At 47.4% G+C, this 27,942-nt stretch overlaps 1 protein-coding gene across 5 annotated transcripts; it reads left to right on the forward strand.

The window, feature by feature from the left end:
• Positions 1-26,827, forward strand: CABP1 (calcium binding protein 1). Of its 5 annotated transcripts, none has more exons than XM_071445535.1 (8): positions 772-909; positions 13,221-13,469; positions 17,982-18,158; positions 21,709-21,739; positions 22,403-22,546; positions 23,811-23,920; positions 24,323-24,470; positions 26,207-26,827. In XM_071445535.1, the coding sequence occupies exons 2-8, from the start codon at positions 13,425-13,427 to the stop codon at positions 26,230-26,232; spliced, it is 681 nt and encodes a 226-aa protein (XP_071301636.1). In that variant the 5' UTR covers positions 772-909; positions 13,221-13,424; the 3' UTR covers positions 26,233-26,827. The 5 variants fall into 5 exon arrangements, with proteins under 5 accessions (XP_071301635.1, XP_071301634.1, XP_071301636.1 ...); XM_071445536.1 differs by lacking the exon at positions 772-909 and adding an exon at positions 4,071-4,288; XM_071445533.1 differs by lacking the exon at positions 13,221-13,469 and having other exon boundaries at positions 19-909.
• Positions 26,828-27,942: the final 1,115 nt, after the last annotated feature.

Below are 27,942 nucleotides of genomic sequence, written 5' to 3' on the forward strand. Positions count from 1 at the left end.
TCGGCGGCGCCGCTTCGCCTGCGGCGCGCCCCGGCCCGAGCCGGCCCCCGGCGGGGGGAGGCCCCGGCTCACCTGGAGAGGCGGCGGCGGCGCGGAGGGTGGGGGGGCAGAGCCCCGGAGGGGGAGACGGTGCCCGCCAGCCCCCGCCGTAGCGCCCCTGCCGCGGCCTTTGTCTGCGCTGTCACATGGGCCGCGGTGCGGGATTTAAGCGGGTCTCCGCAGGACATGCCGTGAGCGGCGCGCCGCAGCCCTGCCCGCAGCGGCAGCGCTCCGCCCGGCCGGGGATGCGGCTCTAGCGGCCCCGCGATGAGCGGCTCCTCCATGGCGAAGAGCGAGTCCCGCACTTCGCTGCTGAAGGCGGCGGGGAGCCGGCGGGCGGCGGGCGGCCAACCCCAGCCCCGCGGCAGCCGCGTCCGGGACGGCAAAGGACAAGGCGGGCAGATGGGGAGGGAGCTGAGCCAGGAGCAGCTCCCCGGGGAGCCCAGTGCCCGCAGGCCGCTCTGCCACCCAGGCGCCCGGGAGGACGGAGCGAGGGGCGCGGGGAAGCTGTCACATGGACGGGGGGAGAGTCAGCCCGAGCCGGCGGAAGGAGGTCCAAGGAGAGGCAGCGGCAAGGAACCGGTGCGGACATCCAGGCAGCATCACCACCTCCCGCCGCACGCCAGCCACGGTCACCCCCAGGACCAGCATCAGCTCTCAGACAGGGATGGGGAGGAGGCAGAGGAGGACTTTTTCTTCAGTCACAGGCAGAGGTCCAGCAGAGAGTCCCTGAAGCTCTCGGAAGGCGCTTCACCTCTGTCCAAATCCAGCAGCAAGTGCTCCACCAAGTCCAGCGGCAGCGATCGGTCAGTGGAAGCGGATCCCCTCATCCAGCAGCTGCACCCCATGCTCAGCTCGGTCTTTGGCCAGGTAAGGGGCAAAGCGCCCCTCGCCACCCACCCCTCCCTCTCTTCCCACCCGCTTTCCCTCCGCGCCCCCTCCTCCTGCGGCTCACGGACCTTCGGCTCCTCGCTCCGGAGTCCCCGCGCCCCCGGGCACAGCCCGCAGCTGTAAATGCACTGCTTCCTGGCTGCCCCTGCCGAACTTCTCCCGGCGCTGCGGCACGGCCGGGGGCGCTGCGGGGTCGGCCCCGAGGAGGGCTCCGCGCCGGGGACGGGGCGCGGGTCAGAACCCCCGGCCCCGCCGGGCGCTGCGAGGGCGCTCTCGGTGGTGCTGACGGGGGAAGTGCCGGTGCTTTCCCTGTCACCGGGGGAAGTTGTGGCTCTGCCTGCTGAGGGTGAGAGTCAGAGAAGCGGATTTTTAAAAGCTATTTACTTATTAGATTCTATCTCTCTGGCTCCCCGCCTTGCTTTGCTGTATTTGTTTACATCTCCTTATGGTACATTTCTGTACAATCAGCATATGAATCATTTCTGATGGCAGAAGCTGTCAGGAGAAGGTAGTGGGGAGGACGACAAAAAAAAATCCTGACCCAATTCCGAAGCCTTCCCAGTCACTGTGTTAGAATGGAACAGATGCTTTTGGTGTTTGCAAGCTCTTTTGGTACAAAGCTGTCGCTTTTAGCTGCTTTTGGTAGTGAAATTATCCAACACAGTTACCCTCTAAAAATGAAAAGGCAGAGGGAGACTAGCTTGAAATTTTCTTTTAGAGACATCTAGGGATGTTACTGGAAAATATAATCTCTGGGAAGATTAATGTAACTGCAATCTTCCAGAAGCACAGTTATAGGTATAAGCCAGTAGCCTGGGTGGCTAAGTTCCATCCAGCCCTGGAAATGATCGATTAATCCAGAGTTATGATTTCTGGAGTTTGTTATCCAACGATGAGTCTTTTCTTTTTCCTGTCTTTTTTTTTTTTCCCTTCCCTTTTTTTTTTTTTTTTTAATGAGTGTTTGGGATGCTTTGCAGGGAGCCCATTCAGACTGAGATTATGGAGAAAATTAGAAAAAAATGTTGTAATTGGATGGAAGGAGATGGTACACCCGTATGTTTAATATGGGAGTGTTGTTGACTTCTGTTCATCTTGACTTCTCCAGATAAAAATCAAAGAACATCTGCTCTCTCCAAAGCACAACACTTTTCCATCCTCACTGGCAGTCTGCTGTTTAGGAATTTTACAGTTGTGTTTAACTTAAAACAAGTATTACCCTCCCTGTGCCAATGGTGCATCCAAAGTATAGATTAAAATTTTGTTGTGACAATAAGGAAGAGCCTGGTCAGCAGATTGATGCTCAACCAAGTTACAAAAGCCATATTCCAGCACCAGGCTTTCAAATGCGTGGTCTTGGCTCTGATTTATGCTGCAGTTCTGAACGAAGTGAAGATGTATCCAAGAAAAAATTTTAAGTCTATGGAGCTGTATGTCCCCAAAGCATCACAAATACAAATTCATGCCAGGTCTCCCACTCATGGAAACCCCTCTGATTTTGAGCTTAGTCCTTACCTGAACAGCACCTTTATTTTACCTGTTCTGCTGCTCGCATTCCAGTGTCAAAAGACAGTTCTGAAAGCTGTAAATGTAGCAAAATTTACCTGTGGTGTTCAACAATGCCCTTCACTGAAATAAGAGAGATATGATTATAATTTTCACTTTTTCACTGAGTACATTGCACCAGTGCTTACACACACACACCAGCATCTTTCTTTTGGAGTGTAGTGTTATTTATTGCATTTTCTCTCTGTATTCATCTCTCACTTGCTTTCTTTGAAGTAACTGTGACAGAATGAAAATTTACTGGAGATTTTAGGACTGACTTTTAGGACTGGGCTGTAGTAGATCCCCTTGTACAGGGGCAAGATGGGGAGCTATAATTTTTTATAATTTAGGATACACAAAGAGCTGGTTACATGAAATACGTGAAGCTTTTTTTTTTTTTTTTTTTTTTTTTTTTTTGGTAGTGATATCAAAATCCTGGGATGAATAAAGGCCCAGGTGTAAGTTGTACGGAAATTCTGTCATGGCACATAATGATACAAATTTTGTTTCTGTGAATGAAGAAATAAATGCCCAGCATTGTGTAAAAATATGTGCAAAGGTTTGAAACAGGCAAGGACTTATACCTGTGGCAGGGTCATAGGTGCAGACATATCCAGGGTTGCAGTCTGAGGCTGCAGATGCTGTAACACCAGTCTGCTCCACATTGTGATTAGAAGACAGCAACAGCTCAGCAGATAATTCATTTAATATGAAAACTTCTTTCTAGCCCACACAGCCCAGTGTGAAACAGTTAGAACAGTAATTTTGCAGTACATAGGAGAGGAGCACAGTGATGTATATCACAGCAGCAGAGCACTGTGGTCCAGCAGCATCAGTTTATCTTGATCCAGCTCTACAGATGTGGAACATCATCACCCTGTTCCATGCTGGTGCAGTGATGTGGTCGCAGATGCAGACACTACAGTGGTACAGTAGATACACAGAAAAGATTGCAGAATGGAGAATGTCATTATTGCAGTAACAGCAAAAAGGAGCAGTTCAGGACTAGAGGGTTGTGTCTGAGGGAGACAGATTTGTAGCTGTGCAGAAAAAAAGACAGAGTGAAGGAAGAAGCGCCGTGTTTATATAACCAGCACAGCAATATAGTGCACTGTGGGTGTGTACTCCAGGAGAATGCTAAGATACTGCCAGGATACAGGATGCAGTGATATTTTATTAATTAGGCTTATGCTATATTGGTGCAGTGATGTTCTAATACCATTAAGCAGTAATACTCTTTTAGGATATTTTACCATTTTGTAATTGAGTGGTACACGAATTAAGAAAAGTAGGGTAGTGTAATGATGCATTAAGTATAAGCCAGGATGTCATCTTAGCCTAATGACATGTTTGCACACCAAGCTGGTGCTTGGTGCAGCAGTTGCAGAAGAGCACCTGCTGTGGACTTTCTGCTGGGCTGGGATGCAGCGCGTGCAGCTCCGAGCGTCTGGAGAGCTGCACTGACAATGCAGTGGTGTGGTAACGCAGTCCTGGGGCACAGCAGAGATGTGATACTGGTGCCGTGTGGTAGGAGTTTGGCAGTGCACGGGTGTGATAATTGTGGAGTGTTGTAGCCTGACAGAAGAGTTTAGCAGTCTACTGATGTAGTAATACAATATTGCAGACAAGAGCCATTCTGTACAGCAGTGATCACTTCTGGTGTGATATTTGCAAAGGGCTGCGCTGATCTGACAGCACCATCCCGCTGTAGCAGAAGGCAGCAAGTGAAGTATTACCACCATGCCACAGTTTTGGAAGCACAGCTGAGTTAGCAAGAGGACAACGCCACAGACTTACCTGGTGACAGTGCAGTGTGAGTACGGGCTGGTTTTATGCGGGACAGTGGGACAGCAGTGTTTTAAAGTGGCCCTGCAGTGGCAGAGGCTCAGTGCAGTGCAAGAGCAGTGCTGTGATTCACGGGTGTACCTGGCAAGGGATGTGCATATGATAATGCAGCAAAGTGGGGAAATGGCAAGAAAAGGGAGCATGAGGAAGATGTTTCATGTGATTTTGGCCTGATAGGATAGTGTTGAAGTGGCCAAGTGGCAAAAGTGTGTTGTGAAGCATAAGGGAGCATGCTTATTACCCCTGCAGAGCAGAGAGTCCTGTAGTGTCTCTAGTGTGGCTACAGATCACCGTTCAGCAACAGAAGAGGAGTGGTGACCCCTCAGCAGCTGGGATGGCGGGGAGGTGGCAGCCTGGCAGCAAGACACAGTTTATTAATGTGACAACAGTAGCAAGAGCAGCACAGAGACTGGGACAGCAGTGCGGTGGCAGCAGGACCGCAGTGCAAGTTTTGTGGCATTCCTGGGGCAGCGGTGCAGTGGCTGCAGTGCCCATGGTGCAGCAGTGCCACAGTGATGTGGCTGCAGTGCCCACGGTGCAGCAGCAGTGCCACGGTGATGTGGCTGCAGTGCCCACGGTGCAGCGGCCGCCTGGCACCTGGCTCACCACGGCTCTGTGCAGGGACTGCGGCACAGACAGCCACTGGTTCTCATTGCTTCATTCCTCCTGTGCCTCAGTGCTGGCCTAGCTGGCATCTTCAAGAACAGCTTTTTCCGGGCATTTGCTATGCAATATTAATTTGTAAGCGATCCTGCCATGTGAGACCTGAACGTTTTCAGAGCCGTTTAGCTTTCACACCCTACCTGACTGTTAAATTTTTCAGTGAAGTGATTCCCCAACAGTTTTCTGTCAATTGCCTCCGGTAGCATGGGGATCAAAGGGGTCAAACAATTGCCGTAGAGAATCATGAAATATTTACAGGGTTCTGCTGTTAGCACTGTGGCCAAAGGGGCTTTTGTATTTCTATTTGTACAGGGAGTTTAAAGCCTCTCCTGCACCATCTCCCATTCCTGCTTAAATGTCACTGTCCACATTACCATTAAAATAGGGAAGGAATCTTTCTGCATTTCCTGTGAAATTTTCCTTTTATTTTCCTCCTCCATCCCCCTTTATTCTTGAGCTTTAGTTCTTAACAGGTTTTAACGGACCTTACAGCAAACTGGGATGACAGAAGTGGCCCCCTTTTGGGACAGAAAATGTGGAAAGCATGTGTGGAAAGCATGTCAAGAACATTCTCCTCTGACCAGCTGAGAGAGTGTAGGGAAAAGGTGCCTTGTCCAGCCTTTCTGGTCTTCTCATCTGCCAGATAACTTTGTTCCCTCCAATGTCTTTGGCTTCAGCTGATTCTAACAGGCATTTTGCCCAAGAGCAGTCACTGCATCAGGACCATTCTTGGAGATCCATCCGTGGAGAAGTAGGAAGCCCTGGCCAGTCCTGCCAGGGTAGAGTGGCTCCTGGCTTAGTAATGGAAGTTTTCATCTGGCCCTGTGTGTTAGTGAGGGAGGCCGCCATGGAAACTTTCATGTGTCACGCTGTGGGGTAGCGAGGTGAAGGTGAAAGGTCTGGGTTTCCAGGTTCTCACATGCTGTGTTGTGCCTGTAAGGCAGGTGAAGCAGTGGCATGTCAGGGCTGGTGACAAACTGAGACAGTCTCTAACTAAACTGCTCATTAACACTGTTAAATCGGCACAGTACTTTGGGGTGAACAGACTTCTGGCTTAGCATGACTGACCGCCGAAGTGGTGCTGGTCCCATGGCACAGTCTTGGCTCGCGTGGAGCATGGAGCGTGGGTGCACAGATTAGGAGGCAGAAAAACCCGGAGAAATGCCGGGTATCCTGCACCGACTTTTCCTCCGTGTTTTATGGCACCTCTGAATGTTTATACCGGCCCCAAAAGGGCCCCTTAGGGCACGGGCGGAGAGGGAAGGGAGTTCCCGTGGCCGCAGGGGACAGTCCCGCGGACAGACCGCAGTATTCCCTCTGTTGCTGCCCGTCCCGCCGGAGCTCCCGGGATCGATGCTGCGGGCCTGTCCCCCACACGCTCCGCCGCGGGGCTCCGGGACAGCGGGGCTACAGCGGGGCTGCGGCGGCCCCGGCCCGGGCTCTGGCGGCCCCGGCGCGCCCCCGCGCGGCCCCGCCGCCTCGGCCCGGGGCCCTTCCCCGCCCGGCGGAGCCGCCTTGACACGGACCCGCCGCGCTCTGGGTTCCCGGGGCATGCTCTGTACCTGGGCTGCCCGGTGAGTGTGTCAGAGCCGGGGACAGCCCCGCCGTTGCCGTGAAGTAGGTGAGAGCCGCTCCCAGCTGCGTGTTCACAGGGGTCCGGATACCTGCGTGGGGCCCGAACAGCCTGCGTGCTTCCATCCCTGCATGAGTTGCCACAGCCCATGTCCATGCATGTAGATTGACATAAAAAAGCCTTCATATACATGTCTTGTCTATGTACACACAGCCTGCTCGTGCAGCCTCTGCTAAATCTTCTGTGTGGCTTCACAACCACCTCTGTACACGCTTATGCATTCCTGTGCTTAAAACATCGCTCGGCGTTTGTGTGCACACCTGCCTGCTGACACCTGCCACACCTTCCAAGGTACGTCTCATGTTTTTATATGTAATGAACTCAGACACAGAGAAACATTGTTCCACTTGAGCATATCCACTCAGTTCCCCCCTTTGCTCAGCTTGGAGAAAAGTTCATCACATTTATTGCTTGTAAAGAGCTTGAGGGATGTGAGCCAGACGTACAGAATCACTAAGGGGCAATGGATAAGCCTTCTGTCTACAGTAGGTCTGCCAGCAAACATTAATCTTTGCCAGTGATTTACTTTTTAAACAAATCTGTTTTAAAAGGCTATAGAAAGACATCAAAATAGAACCAAGCTAAAAGAACATTCATTAAATATTCTGTTCATGAAATATACAGCAGCATGATCTAATGCACTGAAATACACAAACCTTCTGGTTAGATTCAGTTTATCTTTCAAGAGAAAAAAAAGCTTTCAATAATAAATTAATCATCATTTATATAAGTCCACTGTCCATTTTGTTAAGCTTTACCACCTTGATTTTTGTTTCGTGCAATCCTGGGTTTCAACACAATGTCAGGGAAGTTTAGCTTTAGATGTAGTGGCTGGGCTGCAGGTTGTCAGCTGAATTAGCTGTGATTCTTTGTAGCATTCCAGCTTCAGTAACTGTTTTTCCCTGATGCGTCCATGAGTGGTATTGATTTCCAATAACAAGCAGCTATATGGTGTGCATTCAGTAAAAGATGTCTAGCTAACTTTGGGCTCCGTTTCAATAATCCTCTGACATTCCTGTGACCTTAGAAAGCAGCAGCAGTGTCCATGAACCTGGGTAATCCTTCAGTCAAATGCTCCACTTAAAAATAAAGAGAAAGAACTGTCCTAGCTATGGTCATATTTAGATTTTTAGTAGCTTTCTGCACCAGCATAAGACCATGAACTCAGTGCTATCCATGAATGAAGACATTAGCAGTATTCTAATATTTCTTCCACCCATTCCTCCCCTAGAGTACTTTGCATCTTGCAACCATCTTTGGAAGGAATACATAGCATTGTTTCATCCCACTCAGGCAAAATACATTCTCTACATTTGGAAGGAACAGGCAGTGGTGTAACATTGGGAAGCATAATGTCACAACAGCTGAAGGCAGGAAGTAGAAAAACGCCAGCAACCTCAATGTGTTCTGCTGAAATAAACCACAAATTGTTTAGATACTTTGGGACCAGTTGTGTTGAGGCATAGTCAGAGACCTGGGATACACAGTTTGGCCTTTTTAAAGGTGCTGTCAGATCCTTACTCAAATTAGAAGTGAGGCAGATCTCTGTTTTAGGGTGGCAAATCTCACATAATGCTGAGGGTTGGTTTGGACTATTTTGTTGATATTGGTTTCCATGCCTCTGCTCATCTGATGATCAGCCACATTTTCAGTAGCACCTCAGTGTGTCAGCTAAACAGTGACCCCCTGTCCCTCTTGTTTGCAAAGAGGTGAAAGAGCCAGGCAGAATTAGCTGCTTTTGCAGTAGTCACAGTTGGATGGAGTGCAACAAAATTCCCATATTCTGGAGCAAAGACAAGGAACCACGTAAGGTTTATTTTAAACAACCTCTGTGTTCCATATACATGACAAATCCTCACAGCAGCTTCTGAGCTGTCAAGTTTGTACTTGTCTTTTTGTAGCCCATTGATGATCTTTAGGATCATCATCAGCAAATATCCACAGTACATTGTGGTCTGGGCAACGCATCTCCTGTGTGGGAACTTGGAAGTTGGGCTAATGCAAAATCCTTGGATCAGATCTGCAGGGAAGGTGTCAGGAGAAAGCACGTTCCCATCTATTTTCATCTGATGCAAAATGAAGGCAGCTATTTACAGACAGAGCTGTTCTAAACAGAAGTTGACAGGCAGTCCAGGCTTTGTTACCTTGAGAGAAATAGAAAATATCCTCAGTTTTTTAAATAAACATTCTGTTGTTTGTGATTGATTATGATCCAATTGCTCTATGGAGGAGAATATTATGCACAGCATGAGTCAGCAACACTTTCCTCCTGGAACAGATGACAGCAAAGAAAGTTCCCAAACTCTCTGCAGAATTCCTTTCCCTAGATGAGAACCTGGACTGCATCCACCAGTACCTGCTTGTGCCTCCCCTTGAGGTGGACCTGTACTTGTCTGACTGGCATGTGGAACCATCCAAGGTTCATTTGAGGTTAGAAGACACAACTCAATGTGCAGCAAAAGCACTTGGGAGCTGATGCAGAAGAAGAAACAGAAATCAGTCACAGAAGTTCATAGTGCCAGTGCATGTTCCAGTGGTTGGGAGCTTCAAAATGAGGTCCTTGACAGAACTGGCAACAGGAGGATGTTGCCCACTCCAAGTGGTTGGGCTCATCTGAGGTCGTTCAGTAGACAAGACACTTTCTGTAAACCTATACATTTCCTGTAAAATACAGACCTGTAGCCACCAGATAAAGGGTTATTGGGAGCAGATTTGAAAGCTACTAACCCATGTGTGCACTTTCCACTCTGGTGTAGGAAAAAGTACAACAAAAATTCCTGCCCTGTTAGGATAAATAAAGTAAGGGGATGTATTTTAATATACTAAATGTTTAAAGCATTTAATGGGCTCTTGGTAGAACTATGGACTTCAGTGAAAAGCTACTAGGAAAGAGTTTCCCCTGCTTTACTATACAATACCCATTACCTACTGACATTGCCCTGTAGCAGTATTTATGTTGTGTTCAGAACAATAATGTAATGTTCCAGCACATGAAGAACTGTGCACTGAAAGAGGCCTAGCATCTGAACAGTCCACATACAAATCCATACTTCCACTGAAAATTTTTGCCAAGCAAAGCTACAGTTTGATAAGCAGTCACATGTTTTGGATTGATTTTGTTTTTTCTGTTGTGTCTGTTGGATATTTGCTGCCACTAGATAAAGCTTCTGGCACCTGCCAAATGATTAGCTATGAGGAGTTCCAACATTTTCCTATGAAATGAGCATTTCTGCCAAAGGTGCCAGCCCAAAGCACAGTACTGCTGCTTTTTAAAGTATCCAGACATATTAAACCACCTAAATCATTCCTTGTTCAATGCCAAGTCAGCCAGCCTTCTCCCTTCCATGTGTTCAGGTCAGTCAGTGTGCCAAATGCTTCTTTCCCATGGGCTGACACCTTGCTCTGTGCTAAGCTGCATCCCTTGAGGTCTCTGCTGTCCACCTTGGACCTTGGGAGAAAGGGAGGGATGGATGAACAGCAGCAAGACTTGCATTTCACAAAGTTCTTACAGATTTTTAGAAAGTTTACAACAGAGACACAGACCTTAAAAGAACAGTGTGATTGCCACAAAGAACTGTGTGGGAAAACCAGTATACATGCATGTGCAGCCCTCCCACATGCATACTGACTACCCCAGATATAGGCATACCCACAGATCAGCACCTACACAGAAATGTTTCTGACACACTTATTCTCAGCATCCTGTTCTCTTACAGCAGCGTCAGTTGGAGGAAGGGAGAAAATATGTTCCTTCTAACCTAATCTTCTAATGACCTTTCTGCCAACTCCACTTTCCTTGCCTATCTTTAAGCTACCTGTGGTGGTGATGGGAACAAGATCCCAATGTAGAGAGATTTTCCTCCTCAGAGCTCAGCAGGGGCTGTCTGCTAGATTGTGGTGTCCTGCCCAGTTGCTCTTAAGAGAGTCAGAGTAAATAAGGAGACAAAAAAATTGCTTATGATTGCATCTCTTGGGCCTCTTGCAGCTCCTCTAGAGTTCTTACAGAGTCGAAGGATTGTGTCTGTGCTGTAAATCTGGTGCACATGGGCTCCCATTCCCTCTTCCCTTCCTGGACTGTGAATTCCCTGCCAAGCCTGGCAGGAGGTCTCAGCCCTCTCACTCTGCCCTGCACGTTTCCTACAACTGCCTGTAACTGTAGGGAAGAAAAGCTGGAGAGAAGGCAAACACACTGATGGCTGTGGCTGGCTCTGAATGCTCTGGTACAAACCAGTATTTAGAGGGTCACCATCTCATTGAGAGGCTTTTAGAGCTCAGTAAGACACACTCCACAGCTGTATTCCAAAGCTGTCCCACAATAGTCTGGGAACTGTGATGGATTTTTCTGGCAGGAGATGTCTGACTCCCTTTCTTTCCCTCCCTCTCTCTGGGACAATGTGGGAGATGGGCACTTCTCAGTTGCAGGGTGTTCCTGGCCTCCATGCTTCCTGTCAGGGAGAGATTCATTAGCAGCAGAAAGGCAATTCTCTCTCCTCTCTGCTCTGGAATTGAAGTCATTTGTCTCAGGAAGGAGCCCAGGCGCCTCACTCGCTGTGTGGCAGCTTCTGCTCAAGGGAGACAAGCACTTCGTCAATAAACAAGGAGCCTGGGGAATGGCTCCGGCTGACAGAGGACATTATTAATGACTGGCACTTTGTCAGAGGGTAGATCAGCCTCCCATTAGCTGCCTTAAGAGGGAAAAGAGAAATAGGGCCAAAGATGGAAGCCTGAGAGCAGCTGGGAGTTTCAGCATCTCTCTGCAAAGACCCCACTGCAAGGCCCAGGGCTGGCACAGCCCCCAAGGAGTGACTGTATTTTTCCTCAGCATCTCCTGATGAGGGAGACAGGCCCAGCTCAAGAAGAGTTTTGCTCTCCACCCCAGCATGGGTGGGCTCTGCTATGGAGGTCTTCCCCTCTGTCCCCCTCTCAGTCTGCCCTGGGTACAAGGGGCAGACAAGGGGTGTTTTCCAGCATGTTCTGCTGCAGCTTTTTGTTTTGGAGAGCCTGTGGACCTTTGTGCAGCTCCTACCAACATCATCTAATGAAGAAAGCATTCAGGGAATCTGAGAGGAGGCTGTACCACTGCCTTCAGTCTTGGGAAGCTGCTAGTACAAGGAAGAGCAAGAAGCACCATTCCCTATGGCCATGCACTTCTGTCTGTGACTAACTGGAGAAGCTGCAGACTTTTGTCATACTTGGACTTCCAGACTCATCTCCTTAGGTGGAAGAAGCCTCTAAGCTCTAAAGCAACTGTTGAGTCACCTTAGAATCATACTTAATTTGCCACAGCACCATCAGGGTGGAAGGAGAAATCCCTGCTTTGTTTTGACATTGACAGTTCATCCTTTGTCCTACAGCCCTAGAGCTGCCAGGAGAGCGAGTTCTTGGCTCCTTCACAAAAAGCATGTGGTGCAAGTCCTCAGCCTATGGAGCAGGTCTTTGTAGAAGCTTTTGTTTGGAACTACACTTGCAAACAAAGATGTGAAATCTTTCAGCTCAACACCAGTGTCCAAGCAGCCTGCTGCATATCAGGGTGTAAGATCAGTGTCATCCTGGTCCTTAGCTCTTCATACTTCTTATCACTGTGGAGCTGCAGCTGTGGTGCCTTCACAGCTAAAGGTACATTCACAATCCTGCTCAGATACTGTTGCCTGAGTGTGATTATGTGGTTTTTATTCAGTTTAAATCTCTTTTCAGACTGAATGCTCTTATGCTCAGTCTGAGATCAGGAAAAAATATATTGGGAACTCATCCCTTTTATTTCACAGATTATTCTACACTACAGGCATAAAATCCAAAATGTAGAGCCAACTCTAGGTTCAGGTGCCTCTTATTTATTCCAGGACTTGGGCTCTTGCAAATGAAATGGATGGATCTGACATCAAAATTCTTTGATTCACATTATCTAACCTGGGGCTGTTTAGATTTAAGATTTGGGTTGAGCCTATCTTTGGCAGACTTGTACTGGTTAAACTGCCAATTGATTTTTACTTGCAGAAAGCTGGAAAAACTTTACTGCAAGACTGGCTCAACATCTCTCCCTTGTGGTTAAATATTACTGTCCTGGGGCTGAGAGTGTTGTAGGGTCCCAGGACTGCTGTTTCCAGGCTTGCTTCTGCTGTGACAGAATAAAAATCAGACACTTCTAGGTCTGCTGGTATTTATAAGCTGAAACAGGTCCCACCCAGATAAATTGGTCCATTTCTGCTCTGAAAGGAGCTGTGGTCTGCTCCAAGCCCCTAAGTGGATTGCCTTCTGGCCAGCCTAGGGCTGTGGTGATTGAAAAGCCAAGAGGAGTTAGAAGGGGGGTGGGTAGGGATGCAGTGTTTAGAGGCTGTGTGGACCCAAACTAGCTAGATTCACAGAACTCATCACTGAAATCACTTCTTGCATTGCCTCTCTGTTTTAATTCTCCCTGAAACAGCCCTCTCCTATGAGTGAAACAATCTTGCCTGCAGATTGAGGGGGGTGGGAGGGATTTGAACATTAATCTGATGTAGATTATACATCCGCCTCCCTCTCTCCCCCCTTCTCACTCACTCTCTCTCTCCCTCTCTTTCTGTCTGTTTCTCTCCCCTCCCTCTCCTTCCTGCTTCATCTCTTCAAGAAAGTGAACATAAAGTAAAATACGGAGAGAGAGAGGCAGAGAGAGAAAAAGCTCCCTGAAGAGGGAAAGCCCCAGCAGCCAGTAGCTGTTTGGATTTGCCTGGTGCTGCCTTTCTTGCTTTGCTCCCAAGGAATACCTTTAATGGGATCAATTGCTTCAGTTCCTTTATAACCAAGTCCACCGGAAAGGCAGCCTCAACATATTATGGGCAACTGTGTGAAGTCTCCTCTGAGAAACCTCTCTAAAAAGGTATGTTCCCTGAATTGAATCAATCCAGCCCTGCTTCTTGGGATGGGTGACACTCTGGGCAGATGAGAATGGGAGGTGGGAGAAACACAGAGATGAGTATGAAGGGTTCAGCTTCTTCACCAGACTTTTTCTGTAAGAGCTGCTCATGCAAGTGCAGCCAGTAGAGCCCAGGATGCTCAGAGCCATACTGTGTATAAATAAATGTGTGTGTAGGCTCGTGTCCTGCTCACTGTGTGTGTGCAGCTCTCCTCTGAGTACATGCAAGCATGTGCTTGTTGATGTGCACAGTGTGCTGGCACACACCTGTCAGGGCAGGAGTGAGCTTGTGCTTGTGCTTGAGTAATCACGTGTGGCATGGGTTAGGGACATAAATGCATGTATACATGAAGGGTCATGTGTCTGTACATGTTACCATTGTGTGTAAGAGTATGCACACCTATGGGCCCATCTGAGGTACCTGTGTGTCCTTAGCTCTTTACATCTCTACACAGGCACCCTGAGTGCCTGAGCAGGTTTGCTGTGAGTGCAGAAGGCATTTCTGTGTATCACACACATGCCCTTGCTTGTATGGCACTGTGTGTGCTCACCTGCTGGTGCATGTCCTCACAGAAGTCTCTGTGTAGACATGCACATGTTTTTTATGTCTATCCATCCTTGCATATGAAACAATTAGATTTGGTATGTGTTTTGGGTACAAAAGCATGTTTTTCTCTCTGTTCTGCTTGTCCATGCATCTGTTTGTGAGTGGATACACTGGGCCCTGGCTGTGTGTTTGTGCATCATGTTGCACATCAGCGTGGCCAACGTGTCTCCATGCTTGGGCCCAGCTGGACTTTGTGAGCTGCCACGTGTATCAGTTAGGCTTCAGCCCACAGTCTACTCTGTGCTGAGGTTTTGCAGTGGTCCTGGGACAAACTAGATTCAGGAATAATTCTGCAGTTATGGACTGGGTTGAAATGGGAATGACATGCCCCAGAAACATTTCTTGTTTGACTGAGGAAGACCTTACAGCACTGTGTACCTGTCAGCCACACAGTTCTCACTTGGCATTGCTGCAAATCTAATAGCTCAGCAAAAAGCTATGCAGTTCATTCTCCATAAATGATAAAGTTATGCTGATCATCCAAAGAATTGCAATGAGATGCTGCCTCTGTGGAGACCTTGACGACAGTGAAATGCCACTGCCATCAAGATGCTTTATCCAGGAGAGCTTGCCACCTGGGAAAGCTTCTCTGCAAGGGAGCTGTCTGGGAGAGAGAGGACTTCCATCGTAGAGTTTCTTTTGGCTGCATTTTGGCCTCTTCTGTATAGAAACACAATTTGCTTGTTATCCTGGCTGTTGTAAACAAAGCCAGTAATGGCACAGTGCTGCTGTGGGGGAGCTGGGATACTTGATGAGGGAATTCATCACCAAGCAGTTAGGCAGTGCTGAGACCAGTCCTAGGTCAGGGTGACCTGCAGGGAGATGTAGAAGTAGCTGAGGTTCACCCAAATGTTGCACATATGAAAAACCAACTTGGTTGCTTGTAGGTCGCCTTTAACTTGGAATAAAAGGAGTTGGCTGCAGCTGTACAAGGCGATTGCAATTAAAGTCTGACAGGTAGCCAGGCTGCTTGAATCGAAATAGATTCAAGAATCTGTAAATTGTGTTGTCAGTCTTTGAGGTAATTTATGCTTTTATTCCTAAAAGCTGCTTTGAATAACTCACCTTGTGCCTAGTTACAAGGCCTGGGATGTCAGGACTGCAGAGAAAAAGTTGTGAAGCTGAATCAGAGAATTTCTCAGACATCACTCTAGTGAGCTATGAAATAGGGCACTCATCCTGACAGGTCCTGGTACTCTGCCACTCTTTTCATCACAACACACGTGATTATACTGGAGACTTTGCAGATCAGTCTTAACATTGCCCAACTTCACTTGGCTGTTATATGATCCCAGTCATTTTTCTCAATTTTACTTTGAGCAAACTCATTTTGCTAAAAAGTTAAAGAGGAGGGACTGCAGACAACATGTGTGGAAGCTGCTCTTGGGTGACAGTCTGAACTCTTTGAATACATGATTTCAACCCAAAATTTGGGATTCACTCTTGGGCACCAGGTGGCTTGGTCTAGGTCTGGATGACACCAGGGTACCTTGCTTGTTCAGGCTGTGGCTCCCTGTCTGTTGTTGGTAGCTTCAGTTTCTTGTTGTCACGTTGTCCCCCCAAGTGATTGTGGAAGCCATCCCAGCTGCTTTTCCCTCCAGGAGATACTGCAGTTGGGATCGAGGCCTCTGTTGGCTTGCTGTTCTGCAAAGTCCCTCTGACACTCAGACTGGAAATGAAGTGAATCCTGGTGTGCTTCTGCTGTGCAGAAATTAAAAGCCTTGGCATCCAGGTCCCTCACTTTACCACAGCTCTCCACCACTTTGGCCATCTCTCGATCAACCAGGTCTCTTCCCACTCCATAATCTGCTGGTCTGACACAGCCAAGGGCTGGACTTGGCCAGGAAGGTTAGTGGTCCTTTGCTAAGAAGGGACTGGGAAAGCCTGATCTCCCCAGTCCTATTCTTGCATTTTCTTTGTCATGCATACTGCTGTTTCCCCTGTAATGGGTGGCTGATGTTCTTTGCCCCATACCAATATCACAGCTCCCTTGCCCTCTCTTCTGCCATGTAGAAGGAGCATGGTGAAGGGAACTTGAGTGGATATTTGCAGGAGAACCTGTGAGACTGCTGGCAGAGGGAACATTGAATGCCATAAATCCTGTCTGCAGTGACAGTGCAGGGCAGGGAGCCTTGCTGAGCTGTTCACCTTGGTATTCTGGCACTGCAGCAGTTTGTCTGGTCACAGTCCTCAGTGGCTCTTGGCAACTGTTTTGTCAAACTGGCAACCTCTATTGAGACAGAAAAATAATGGGATGACTATTATGAGGTACTGCTGTATAGCTTGGTAATAAACTATTGACTGGAAATGTCAGCAAACAAACATTTGGGGCTGTGGGGTTTTGCATCCTTCATGTGGCTTCACTGGAATTAAACACTGATGTGGGGTATTTAAGTGATTCATATTATTTGGTATATTAAACTGAAAAATGTGCCAGGAAATAAAGCTAATAATTTTGAAAATACATTGCACTGATGTCACAAAGCTGTGTAGCTCAACACAGATGTCTTGACATTTAGCTGAGCTAGTAATATGCCATTCCTGGATGGATGCTCATCTTTCAGTTTTCTAAGGACAAGTGTCCTATGTGTCAGAATTAATCAGAGACCAATTCCTTTCTCAGCCACGGCTACAATGAAAATGCTTTTCTGCTTTATCATTTTCTTTCTCCCTGGCTTGCTTTTTGAGTTATTTTTGTTTTGATGCTTGATATTCACATGACATTATACATGAGCAGATTGGTGTAAGACTGTGTACAAAAAGGCAAATTACAAACCATGCATGCAATGTAATAGCACATGACAGACACAGCAAGTAGATACAATAGTCTCAGACAAGTGTGAATGGGGGGTGTTTGTGTCTGGTCTTTTAGCCTGAAAATTTACCTCGGGCTTTCAGGAAAGGGTTAATAGAGACAATGACAAGTGACAGAGCTTCTCTGATCACCCCTGGGAACGCTGGCTGTAAAAGTAGAATCATTCCTGAAGAGGAATCTAATGTATGATTAATGTTTATTCTGTAAAACCAAGGGTCCTGTGGGTTGTGTTGGCTTTTTATAGCTGCATGGGAATATCAGGATAAGAGGTTTTTTGCAGAGCCAGGGAAATGCATTTCTATAAAAGGAAAGCAGCGCCTCCTTATAAAATCCAGTGCTGGATTCTGTTCTGGAGCCTTAGCTTAGCAGGACGTGTGCACTTAGAAAATGTGCAAATGCAAACACTCAAAAATGTTGTGCCCGTGTCTGATCTCCACTTTGGGACTGTCAGTGATTAAAAGAGGCCAAGGCAGTAAGTGCCTCAAACCCTGAGGATGTAACTAATTAGTAGCTGCACAAGGCAGCGTGAGCCTGCAGTTGGCAGGGCCACCTGATGCTGTAAATGGTCTTCTGAAAACGTGATCAAGCGTGTGATGCTGTGTGAGCCTGTGCAGTGGCTTTGTGCGGCTCTGCCGGGTCTCCTGGGGATGCCCTGGCAGGTTTGCCCGGGGCACGGGCTGGCACACGTACTGTTAAGTTGGGATGTGCTTGTCCTTTGCAGCTCATTCAAGGCAGTGTTAACTCCGGGGCTGACTGTGGGAGTGTGGCACTTTGGGCTGTGCCTGGGTAGATGTGAGCAGTGCTGAGAGTTTGATGTCATTTCAAAGAGAAATTCTCGTGGTTGGTTGTTATTTCAGCTTTTGAAAGTGAACTCCTGGACTTACTGCTTCTGTACAAATCCGAATAGGCCGGTGGGGGGGACGCAGTGTGCACCAGATGAAAGAAATTTAGCAATTATATCTCTGCGAGGCGGTTCAGTAAAACTTCAGAGGAACGAGATGGGGAGGTAACATCCTCTGTTGTGTTGTTTGCTTGCTGCTGGTTGGCTGGGAAGATCCGCCATGACGAGAAGACGAGCTATAAAGCTGTCCAGACGAGCGAAGAGGGGTCGTCGGCTGGCGAGTACCAGGGTCCGCTCATGGTGCTGGCCCAGAACTGCGCCGTCATGCACAACCTGCTGGGGCCAGCATGCATCTTCCTGAGGAAGGGCTTCGCAGAAAACAGGCAGCCTGTACGTAAGTTACACCCAGCGGGGCGAGACACGCACAAAGCCACGTGGACGCGAGTCGGGGATGCGGAGCCGCCCCCGTGCTCCGTCTGCGTGCAGCTCTGTAACTCCCAGCCCTGGATCTCGAGTGCAGCTCCAAGTGCAGATACAGTCGCAGGCAAATGTCTAACCTGAAGGATGTGCAGATATCCTTGTGGAGGATTCTAAACTTGCAGCTATGGAAAATAGATTCGAGTCTACACTCGAGTAGCCATAATCATATGAATTCATGAAAAGGTTTTAGGACTTCAGGACTTGCATAATCATATGGACTCAGGAAGAGTCCAGTGCTCAAAGCTGTTATTCCAGCAAGACACCCATCTCTCATTCCCAGGCTCAGATTAGCATTTAAAGCCTAAATAGCCAGTTAAATGCAAATCAGGGCATCTGTATTGGGAACAAGCTGTCCATATTTGATACTGTTCCTATCAGTTCACAGTGAGCACACTAGTACCAGCAGATATAAGCAGACAGCTGCCTCCTCACAGATACCCAGACACAATCTCTTGTGCACTGGCATACCCAGCCTGACACTGCAGCAATCCCAGCCAGTTAAACTGAGGAACATCAGGCTTTCCTTATATTTGCAAATAGTGCCAGGCTACCAAATGTTATTACCCTCCCACATGGAGAGAAAGAAATAGCAAAACCACTTCCATTCATTCAGTCACACCTATCGTAACTAGGTGCTCATATGCATCCAATGTATGCATTTTTATACAAAAAATAAAAATATGTGCTTGTATGTATGCACCCCAATATCGTATCTTTACAAGAACTAAAACATATTTTTGCCCCATAACATTCTACTTCCACAATAACATGAATTTAAAGACAAACAAAATTTAATATGATTAACAAACCTTTTATGGATATGTATTAGTAAATATGTGCATTGTCAGATATTCACCCAGTGCCTTCCATGTTCTTGTAGTGAAACAAAGCTTACCCCAATTGCCTCAGAACCAGAGGTTTATTGCCTCTGTAAGAAACCTCTGCTTTACTTGTGTGTTGATATGGTTATCTACAGCTGTAGGAGACATGTAGGTCTTTATTTCTGAAACCTCTGCTTCAACCAACAACTCAAAAAAGAGTAATTATTTGTCATTATTGATCAAAAGGCTTTTGTTCTTCCTAACCTTCAGCCACTGCGTGATCACACAGTCCCTGTGCCAGGTCACTAAAACATGAAACACACTCTTGCACAAGTACACTTGCTGACCTGCACAGAGCCACCTGTCACAGGAGATAGGTCCAGCTCCCTAGTGGACAGCTGGACAAGTGTCCATCCTGCTTAGGCCATGGAAGCTCACTGTACCCTGAGAGGTCTCCAAAATAGGATTAGTGATGTCTCTAAGTACCCTGATGTAGAATAAGTGCATCTAATACAAAGCTTTACTTTTACTGACTCTCTAGGCCAACAGGATTTCTTGTGCATAGAACAGAAATAAATGAGAGTAAGACCATTTAGTATAATGGACTCAGAGGGGGTCACCTCTGCTCATATCTAGGATCTTAACTCTTGGAATAGTTTTATTCCTCTTCCCATATGTTCTCCGAAAGCTTTAGAGTGATTCAGCCCATTTTATCCCAAGCAATTTTACTCCTTAATCATTTTAGGGGATCTTTCAAATTTAAAACAAAAAGCCTCTTCCTGATGTTAGTTATTACTTGAGTCAGATTTTTAGAGGGACATAAACCCTCCCCCTCCTTCTGCATTTGCGGTATCTGGCAAATGCAAATTCTTTGGTGTGCAAAATTAGTGCTGAAGGTTCTGACAGGTGTCACCAATGTCAGTTACAATGTGGTCTTCAGTGAGGGAGGAGGAGGAGGAGGAGGAGGAAGAGGAGGAGGAGGAGGAGGATGGTCTTGTGAGGACTGTACTGATGGAGGGCCTGGGTCCTACCCTGGCCACTGTCACAAGACAGCAGCTACAGTGGGTGAGTCATGGCACCCTTTGCACTGCAGTGCTGGCACTCACAGCTCTGCACCTGCACCTGCTGTGCACCCAGCCTCTATCTCCAGGGATCGGTGTTTGCACTCCATGGAATAAAGTGCACAAGGTGCTGGAACTGATTGTGGGTGGTTTTCTTCTGTTATTTTATCTAAGGCAGGAGGGCAATTATGCCTCCTGCATCCGGTCTGAGGAGATTGAATTGCTTTATTACTTGGTATTGATGAAAGCAGAACAAATGGGATGACATGTTTGAAAATACCAGGTCTGTGAAGGATGAAACAGCAGAGCCAGCACGCTCTGACAGTTCCATCCAGCACAGAGATGCCTCTGGGAAGGTTATGAGTGGCAAGCTGGTCATTTCTCTGGCACAGCCCACTTCTGCACAGACGTAAACCAGTGTGTGTCCTAGTTTGCTACGCACTCCGAGCAGCTGCCATTAGAGTTTCCAGAGGAGCCTGTGGTTAAATAGCAAAGGATCATCCTTCTCAAACTGATCAAAGGCACCGTCTCCAGGCACATGGGGTGAGGCTGGAGGACACCTGGAAGGCAAGGAGAAACTCCCCACAGTTGAGGGGAAAAGCCGAGAGTGAGACGACAAAAGAGATCGCGTTTCTGTGTTTCCAAATTCTCAGATGTTTTGGATTTGCCTGGGAACCATGAGAGGAATTAGAAAGGGCATTTAAACCAGAAAGCAGTGCATTTCCATGCTCATCTCTTCTTCCTGGTGCAGTGTTGGAGCTTTCCTATACTCTTATTTCCTCCCCCTTCTTCCAAGAAATTCAAATTGGATGTTTGAAGTTGCAGTGTTTCCTGAACATGGTGAATCCTTGTCCTGTTTCATTTGTGGATGACCTTGATAATGTATATGTTGTGTGTCTGCCTTCATGACTGGTTTCAAAATGCTTGTATATGGAGTTGAGGCTGGGGGGAAGGGGGAAGTTACTGCCTTTTTGTGGGGACAGATTGTAGGAGATGTCACTGAGACATTGACTGTGAGAGACCTCATGGCTGTTGCTGTCCTGCCAGGAGGACAGAGATCAAGCAGTGATCTGAGCAGATGATAGTCTAGACCTGCTGGTTACAAGGACTGCTTCCAGCTGCTTTGATCTGTGTGTATCAGCAGGAATGGCAGTAGAAATACAATCAGAGCTCCAGAGGAGATCATAACTGCCACAGGGACAGTCTCTGCTCCAGAACTTGGTGCTGGGGAATGATGAAGCAGCTTCATGAAGTCGCCAATAATACCATCAGTGGGGAGGCCACAAATCTTGCTGTGTTGGTCCAGGTCTATTCTGTTCAGGGACCACCTGTCTTCCCCCTGTCCACCAGATGAGAGGGAGAGGGCTTGCAGAGAAATGTGTGCAGGTTAACACCCCTCTCTTTGGGAAGGAAAGCTGGGAAGCCTTCCTAGGTAGATGGTATTAAACATGTCATCACCTTCTTGTTTCTTCTCTCACTTTCTGGCTTGTTCCAGAACCCTTTGTACCAACAAGTGCTATTTTGAAACTATTTTGTGGCCAACAAATGTCTTTAACAGAATATATTCTCTTTTTGCAGGATAGAGAACTGCGTCCGGAAGAAATTGAAGGTAAAATTTGTTGTTCCTTCTTTGTCCTCTTTCTCCCTGCCCAGTGAAAATTTTTTGGCTGGCCCTTTCATGGTGGCCCCCATGGGTTAAAATTATTTGGGGCAAATCAAGGGAGATGATTACTGGAATAATCCCAGTAACAGAAATAATGTATAAAACTGAAAGAGTTCTGACTGTAAGGAATTTGCATCCATTCCATATTCTTCAGGGTGAGAGGATAAGTAAGTAATGGGATATTGGCTGTTAGGGAACTGCTGTCCTTCCAGCTCCCACAGAAAGTGTTGTGGGGCATGATACTATAATATGGCTCCAAGGAAGCTGGTTTACCTGCTAATCCCTACAGTGAGGGGTGTATAATAGACTGCAGAGGTAAATGTTGGAAAAACTTACTAGTTGCAGTTTCTTTAGGAAGCACAGTTCAGCAATGAAATGTTTGTGACACTCGTAGTCCAAGCAAGCTTTCCTGCCAGGAATGGGCCAGCAGCACTGCTGACAGAAGAGCTTAACTTTGCTGCAGTCATTGCCTCATGTAGGGAGATCTGGTGGGAAAATACTGAGTATCTTAGAGAGTCTGCCTTCATAAAGTGCAGTTTATTCTGGGGAGTTTTCTTGGAAAAGGTATTTCAAGCTGTCACTGACAATATTGTTCTTCCTTTCCTGCAGAATTAAGAGAAGCCTTTAAGGAGTTTGATAAAGACAAGGATGGGTTTATTAACTGCAGGGACCTGGGCAACTGCATGCGGACCATGGGCTACATGCCCACTGAGATGGAGCTAATAGAGCTATCCCAGCAGATCAACATGAACTGTGAGTAGCACACACCCAGCTGTACCTGCCTGTTGCTGCTGTGCCCTGCATCATTGCCTCAGGCTTTCTTGGTCTCTGGCTGCCTCTTTTCCTTTGGAGTTTTTCCCTCTCTTCTTTGGTTCTGATTTTCACTTCTTATCATCTCTCCTGTTTGTTTGTGGTACCTAAAGTCAATGCCTTTGTTTTTGCTTATCAAAGGGGCTGTGTGGACTGTACTGTATATGGGAACAGTGAGTGGAAGTTGTCCTTCATGCTTATGTTGTCAGGTGTAAAACTGCCCTTAGTGTGTGCAGTCAGGCACCGGTGCACAGGTCCTGTGTGTTGTCACATTGAAGCTGTTGTCAGATGGTGTCTGACTGAAGAGCAAGCCTGGGAAGATGGGGATGCTTCATTTAGATGGGTGATGGATGGGCTGTTGGTGTGTGGTGGTTTTTTGTGTATCTGTTGTGTGCCTGGGGATGGGCTGTGAGCGAGCTGTGCTGGCAGCGTCAGATGGGAGCATCTGCTGCAGTCATGGAAAGATGTGACAAATGCATCTGATTCACTGTAACTGTGTTTGTGACCCTTGTCTTTCACCATTGTTTTTGTCAGCTCTCATCTGTGGCAGTGCAGGGTATCACCCTCAGCCAGGTGGGGAGAGGCATATTTAGTGCATGTTATTTCTGACACAGGATTATGTTAAAAGGACAAAGTACTTGGTCAAGGGAAGGAGAACAGCTGTGACATATGCAACCAGTCACACACAAAAGCAGCTGATAACCTGGCACACAAGTGCTTGGGAATTTGAGAGTGTTGCTGACAGCTCTCAGGGCACTAACAAGTCAAAGAACTAATACAATGAATAAACAGTTGGACATACATTAGCTGCTGTAATGGAGCAGGACTGCACCAGTGCTGCAGGGCAGTGCCCAGGCTCTGCAGGGATGTCGTGCTGTGCCCTTGCTGTGCCCTTTGGCACAGGCACAGCAGAGTGTTGCTGTAAGCACTAGAACGATCAAGCCTCTGATACATACTGTGTGATGCAATAAGGGTGTGACAGTCCATGGCAGCCTAGGATGGAATAACTTGGGCTCATTCTGCCCAGCCCATAATCCAGAAAATACAGGGTAAAACTACCTCTCCTTTTACTTCCACTGTCCCACACCTTCTGTGCTTTGCTTCCTGGAGGGCCAAGCGCTCTCTGGGGCACACAGAAATGCAAAGTGAGTGCTGGTCTTGGCTAACTTATGGAGTCCTTACACACAATCTTTCATTTTGTCCCAAGTGGGTGGCCATGTGGATTTTGAAGATTTTGTTGAGCTGATGGGACCAAAACTTCTAGCTGAGACTGCAGACATGATTGGTGTAAAAGAACTCCGTGATGCCTTCAGAGAGGTGAGTGATCCTTTCCGCGTGCTCTCAGAGAGGTGAGCAACACAAGACAGGATAGAGAGAAGACTCACTGGAGAAGAGAAGAGAAGAGGAGGAGGAGAGAGCAGCACAGTGGAAGATCTAGAAAGAGCCCAGTCAGGCATGGAATAAAGGAAGAGCAGAGAACATTGCTAAGATAAGGGAACTCTTGAGGCAAGGAAAAGAAAGGCTGGTGCAGACAGAGCATTTGCAAGGGTTTTCTGAGGAGGAAAGACAGACTGGATCCAAAAGAGGAAAAGGAGAGACATGGAAGGAATGGAGAAAATACAGAGCGCTTAGGAGCAAGGCAGTACAAAAACCAGTCCAGAGCAAGATCTGTTTCCATTAATTGTATTTCCCCTGCTGGTATTTTTCATGTACTTGCAGTTTGACACCAATGGAGATGGGGAGATCAGCACCAGTGAGCTGCGAGAAGCCATGAAGAAACTGCTAGGGCAGCAGGTGGGTCACCGGGATATTGAAGAGATCATCCGGGACGTGGATCTGAACGGAGATGGGCGTGTTGATTTTGAAGGTGAGAAGGGATCAATGCTCGCTGTCCATCTCCCCTGGAGTGAATCAGAGTCTCAGATCAGAAACTGAAGTGGAAGACTTGCATGCTCAGGGCCCATGGTTCTGAAGTATGGAGAAAAAATAACTTCATTTTCTCAGTCAGATGAATTGTTCATTTGTGTATCATTTCTTGCTGCATCTCAGTTGCCATTGGGTCTCCATAATTCTAGCATGGTAAGAGATAGAATCTGTTATACAGAAACAGATCCTGGTGCACACATGCTGTGCCTGCCATTGTTTTACGGGGCATTTTCCTTTCTTTAAATCTATTGCGAGAGCTGTGGGGTGGCTGAATTGCTTTGGAGAATGCATTGCATCTTTCATTTCCTCTGGCTCACCTTTGTTATATGCCTTTATAGAGAATTTGTTTCTGGACCTTTATGCCAGAAGATGGTCATGTGCCAGCTGTGCTCACTTATACTGCAGATATCTGATCCCTAGGTGTCATGTTAAATCCTAGAGATAATTAATTTCTTCTCACAATTTTCATGCCAGAAGGACTTTGAAAAATAAGAGTGGTTAGGCTTCTATCCTAGCCATTAGCTGTGGTAGGAGCAATATTAATAGAGCCTAGGGTTTCTGGCAAGGAAGCAGTTGATATCAGACAGCTAAGAAGATATAAGAGCTGGAAGGGTGTGAGAGTGTGGCAGGCTGCTTTTTTCCCTGGTAGAAATCCAGATGTCCCTTTACAGTAAGGGTGAAGTACTTGAACTATGAAATTAAAGTAAAATTGACATAATCTTTTTGGCTCAGTGTATTCCTGGGTCTCCTACGTTACAAGGCATCTCAGTCCTCAGGATTACTGGAGCCTCTGAGGGCTTTGAAAATATTAGAATACCACCAGTATCTTCCTAGAAAGTATCTGGTAGCTGCAGTTGTTCTAATGCACTGGCTGATTATATGACAGAAGCTCTCCTTGTTTCCCACAGCTAAATTATGTTAGCTAAAATACATGAAATGCTATCCCAGTATCAATTTCTCTGTGAGTTAGCATTTTAGTTGTCAAAGGACACCTCTATCAATGGAAAAGGAGAAGTCAAGGGGGTAATTTCCACTGCCCTTTTCTTTGCAGAGTCATTAGTTCCTCAGCAATTCAAGTGCCGAATGAAAACACATTTATATTTGATGGCATTTACACTCAATTTGAACAACTGCAATTGACTTCACAAACTGCAGGGTAGTCAAGAAATAGATCCAGGGTATCCTTACAGTTAACATGTATCTTTAAAAACAAGAAGTCCCTTAAAGTAAGCTTTTCTCTGCAAGAACGCCAGTATAGATACTGGCACAACTCTCATGCTCTCCCACACTGGTATCTCTGTGAAGTGGCAAGCTTACTAAGAAATCATACTGTGTTCCCAAAACTGCATATCAAGGTTCCCTGAAGTTACAGTGAAGGGAGACAATGCTGGCTGTAGTGTTGCACAAAGAGTTGCTTGTGCAAACAAGACCGTAGGTGGCTGGGAAGGAGTCCAAGGCAATGAACTGACCTGCTGGAGGGATCTTATCACCATATCTGATGCAAGGATTAAAGCCCACGTTGTGTGAGCTCTCAGGGCCAATCTCAGGGTGCACAGGCTTTGCTGGCAGCCTGGGGACTCCCGGTCTCACCCTGGCTGCTGTCTCCAGTGGATGAGAGCTGGGCTGGGGACCATGGATGCCTTCTGGTTCAGGGCTCTCTTGTGTTGTTGGTTGCAGAGTTTGTTCGCATGATGTCCCGTTGAAGATTATTCTCAGCTAAAGAAGAATCAGCACCTTAGAGAGGGCAGAAGAGGACCTAGCTGGAGCATCTAGCCCCGATGTTCCTACGTGAAGGTTTATCGGCTGGCTGCAATTAGGACATTGCAAGATGACCTGCTGCTCCTCCCTCATGGTGGTCCCCATGCCCCTCCACCCTTTCACACTGTGAAAGACTTGCAACTTCCTACAACTGGAACCATTCCTTGAAGAAGATTGCAGGAAACTGCAGAGCCAGGACTTGCCATGATGCTTTCATGGGATATTTGCAACTTTAGACTCCTCCTCCCCAGCTTTATTCTCCCACCAGCTGCTGCAAAGCAAAAGCAGGAGAAATCCTCTTGGCTTGGTGGATGAGAGCAAAGCCATTGGGACTGGTGGCAGCCTCAGGGCGTGCTCTGCACTTCTTGGTTTCCCTTGGTGAACCGTGTCTGTGTTTGCTGTCTCAGTGTGTGTCTGTCTGTGTGGAGTTATTTATGCTTCCCCAACACTTATTTGCATCTCCTGTGGTTATGTTTACCAAGAGCAAATTCAAATATATGTCTTGTGGGGGGAAAGTGATAAATATGCACGTTGAAATGATGTGGAGCCTGGATGTCCCTGTGACAGGTGGTGACCGTGCTGGGGGAGAAGGGCTTGGGCAGATGCACACCCCAGGGTCTGCACCAGGATCCAGAGGCAAGTCCTTGCTGCAGAGAGGGGAGTCAGTGCTGGCCACTGTGTCAGGACTCTGCCCTCCCTCCCACTGTCCCCATGGCCAAGGGGCATGGAGGTGCCTCACAGTGAGGGCAGTGCAAAGGGTCCCCATCCACTGGCATGGGCACAGGTGAGAGCCCCTGCAGTATCATGGGAAGGAGCAATGAGAGAAAGGGCCCAAAGGGGAGCTGGGTGGGAAGGGGACAAGCAGCAATAGCCAACCTCACCCTTTTCAGTTCATTTTAAACACAACTGTGAGCACATTTATGGTGGGGCCATGCTGTGGGAGCTGAGCTGTAACTCCACTGGTGTTGGGGATTGGCTGGGAGCTTCCTTGTGTGGCAGTGCCCTGCTCTCCAACCTCTTCACACTCAGAAATGCTGCACATGTCTGCAGCAGTGACAACAGCAGCCTCCAGGCCCAACCAGCTGCTTCCAAACACATCAAATCTTACCCTCCTTTTCCCAAGATGCTCCCAAGCTACCACTCTCTTCCCCTACTCTACCAGACCTGCAGACTCACTCACAAGTTGCCAGGATTAATTTCTGTTTGGCTTCAAATGGCTTAAAAACCATCATCACTGTGTTTCTTGGTGTGATTGGGAGCTGTTTTCCTCTTGGTTGCCTCCTTACTCAAACTGGGAGGTCAAGGACCAATATCCTCCTGCTTCCTCCATCTCAAATCTTTCATTTCCAGGGTTCTCTGTCAGATTCTCAGGTCCACAAATCCATGTCCCATAGGAGCATTTTCTCTTCTGCTTTCCTGTTGCTGTGCTAACCAGCATAGCTGTAGTGATGGCTGATGCTCCAGTGATGGAAAAACTGTTTCTCCTTATATTTGTGTGTGTGTGTGCATGTTTACTTGTGTTTGCACAGATGTGTGCACTAGGAAGGGTTTGTGTGTGTGCACATAAAAGCAAGGAGTGCAGATAGGTACCTGGGAGTGAAGCAATAGAAGAGTTTGTATGCAAGTGGGTGTATGCCCACTGTGTGTGTTTATCT

The sequence above is a fragment of the Agelaius tricolor genome, unplaced genomic scaffold, assembly GCF_023055355.1.
Source record: "Agelaius tricolor isolate 1412-34295 unplaced genomic scaffold, bAgeTri1.0.p SCAF_20, whole genome shotgun sequence".
Classification (NCBI taxonomy): Eukaryota; Metazoa; Chordata; class Aves; order Passeriformes; family Icteridae; genus Agelaius; species Agelaius tricolor.